We start from the raw sequence: 1,877 nt of genomic DNA on the forward strand, positions 1-1,877 counted from the left end.
GTCCAAGTTCTTGCAATGGTGGAAAATGTTAACAAACTCAACATGACTGTAGAATATTGACTGATCAATGGTGGTTTGGTAATAGGAATGCAGGTGGGTAGAAAATGCTGAAAAGGTAGATCTAATACCTGTGCACATCACCTGCATGTATTCGAAACACAATGTGGGTACAAATGAATATAACTAATGCATGTCAACCAAAATATGGCAGTAATTTTACAAAAACAAATACAGATGAAATGTGTTTAAATATAATTTTGAGCCTAAATCTCCATTTCACCAGTGAAACAAATTCACAAAAGAATAATTTGAAAAATAGTCCAAGACCATCCTATATGAATATTCCCTGACACTTGAAGTAATTAGACATTGAAAATATCTAGGGAAGAGTTCAGAGAACGTATTTAGATATACTGCAAGGCAAATCTACTACAACAAAATGTCTGGCCCTAGAATAAAAAGGATGAACCCCGTTTGTCTCTCTATATTATATTTATGTTTGTATTTTTCATTTACTTATCCTTTTGCTATCTGACTCAGAGTTTTTTCTCTTGATTTAAAATTCAGAGAATAAAGGAGCCCCATAAGTGGAAAATATGCAATTGTAGCATTGGCTGCAATTTTTCATCATTTCCTAACATCTAGTGATTTGAAAGTGCTCACACCAATGGATCGACTAAATGACTCCATGGTTTCTGAATTTGTGCTTCTAGGACTCTCTAGTTCTTGGGAAACTAAAGTTTTTCTCATGCTGACATTCTCTATGCTCTACTTAGGAATCATTCTTGGAAATCTCTTCATTGTCATTTTAGTAATTGCTGACTCTCACTTACATTCTCCTATGTACTTCCTATTGGCCAACCTGTCTTTGAATGATGTGTGGGTTTCCTCCACCACTGTTCCCAAGATGATCTCAGATCTTCTGACAGAACGCAAAGTAATTTCTTTCCACAGTTGCATGACTCAGATCTGTTTTATTCACATTATGGGAGGAGTGGAGATGGTGCTGCTCATAGCCATGGCATTTGACAGGTACACAGCCATCTGTAAGCCTCTGCACTACTTGAGTATCATGAACCCTAAAATATGCATTTCATTTGTAATTACTGGCTGGGTCACTGGTGTGATCCATGCTATGTCCCAGTTCTCTTTTGTGATAAACCTGCCTTTTTGTGGACCTAACAAAGTAGACAGCTTTTACTGTGACTTCCCTCGGATCATACAACTTGCATGCACTGATGGAGACAAGTTTGAGTTTGTTGTTGCAGCCAACAGTGGCTTCATGAGCATGGGAACCTTCTTCCTGCTTCTCCTCTCCTATGTCTTCATTTTAGTCACAGTCTGGAAGAGGTCTTCAGGGGACTTGTCAAAGGCACTTGTCACTCTGTCTGCACACATCACTGTGGTTGTACTTTTTTTCACTCCGTGCATGTTTCTCTATGTGTGGCCCTTCCCCACATCCTCTGTTGACAAATACCTCTTTATTGCTGACTTTGCTATCACCCCTGCCCTGAATCCTGTCATCTATACATTGAGGAATAAAGATATAAGGGTAGCAATCAAAAGATTGTGCAAAAGAGTTAGTTTTGATAGATATTGTTGACTAAATCTGGTGTGGGAGCTCTAAAAGTGTACATCCAACTGTATATTGAAAGGTCCCCCTGAGGAACATGCTACTTAACCTTGCCAACTGCACATGTTACCTACCTCACAACATATATCTATTCCCACACACCATTAATGCCTTGCTTCGAATACATCACTATGTACTACTTTTTTTTTTTTAAAAAAAAAAGCACTATGGATAAATAAATGTGGTTTTTACCTGACTTTGTGATAATCTAACACAACAAAGACACAATGGCAGTCTATAATGT

General features: G+C 37.9%; 1 protein-coding gene across 1 annotated transcript; it reads left to right on the forward strand.

The window, feature by feature from the left end:
• The first annotated feature begins 667 nt into the window (after positions 1–667).
• Positions 668–1,603, forward strand: LOC102922233 (olfactory receptor 4F21-like). The gene has a single exon (XM_076568415.1). The coding sequence runs from the start codon at positions 668–670 to the stop codon at positions 1,601–1,603; it is 936 nt and encodes a 311-aa protein (XP_076424530.1).
• The last annotated feature ends 274 nt before the right edge of the window (positions 1,604–1,877 follow it).

The sequence above is a fragment of the Peromyscus maniculatus genome, chromosome 4 (assembly GCF_049852395.1).
Source record: "Peromyscus maniculatus bairdii isolate BWxNUB_F1_BW_parent chromosome 4, HU_Pman_BW_mat_3.1, whole genome shotgun sequence".
Taxonomy (NCBI): domain Eukaryota; kingdom Metazoa; phylum Chordata; class Mammalia; order Rodentia; family Cricetidae; genus Peromyscus; species Peromyscus maniculatus.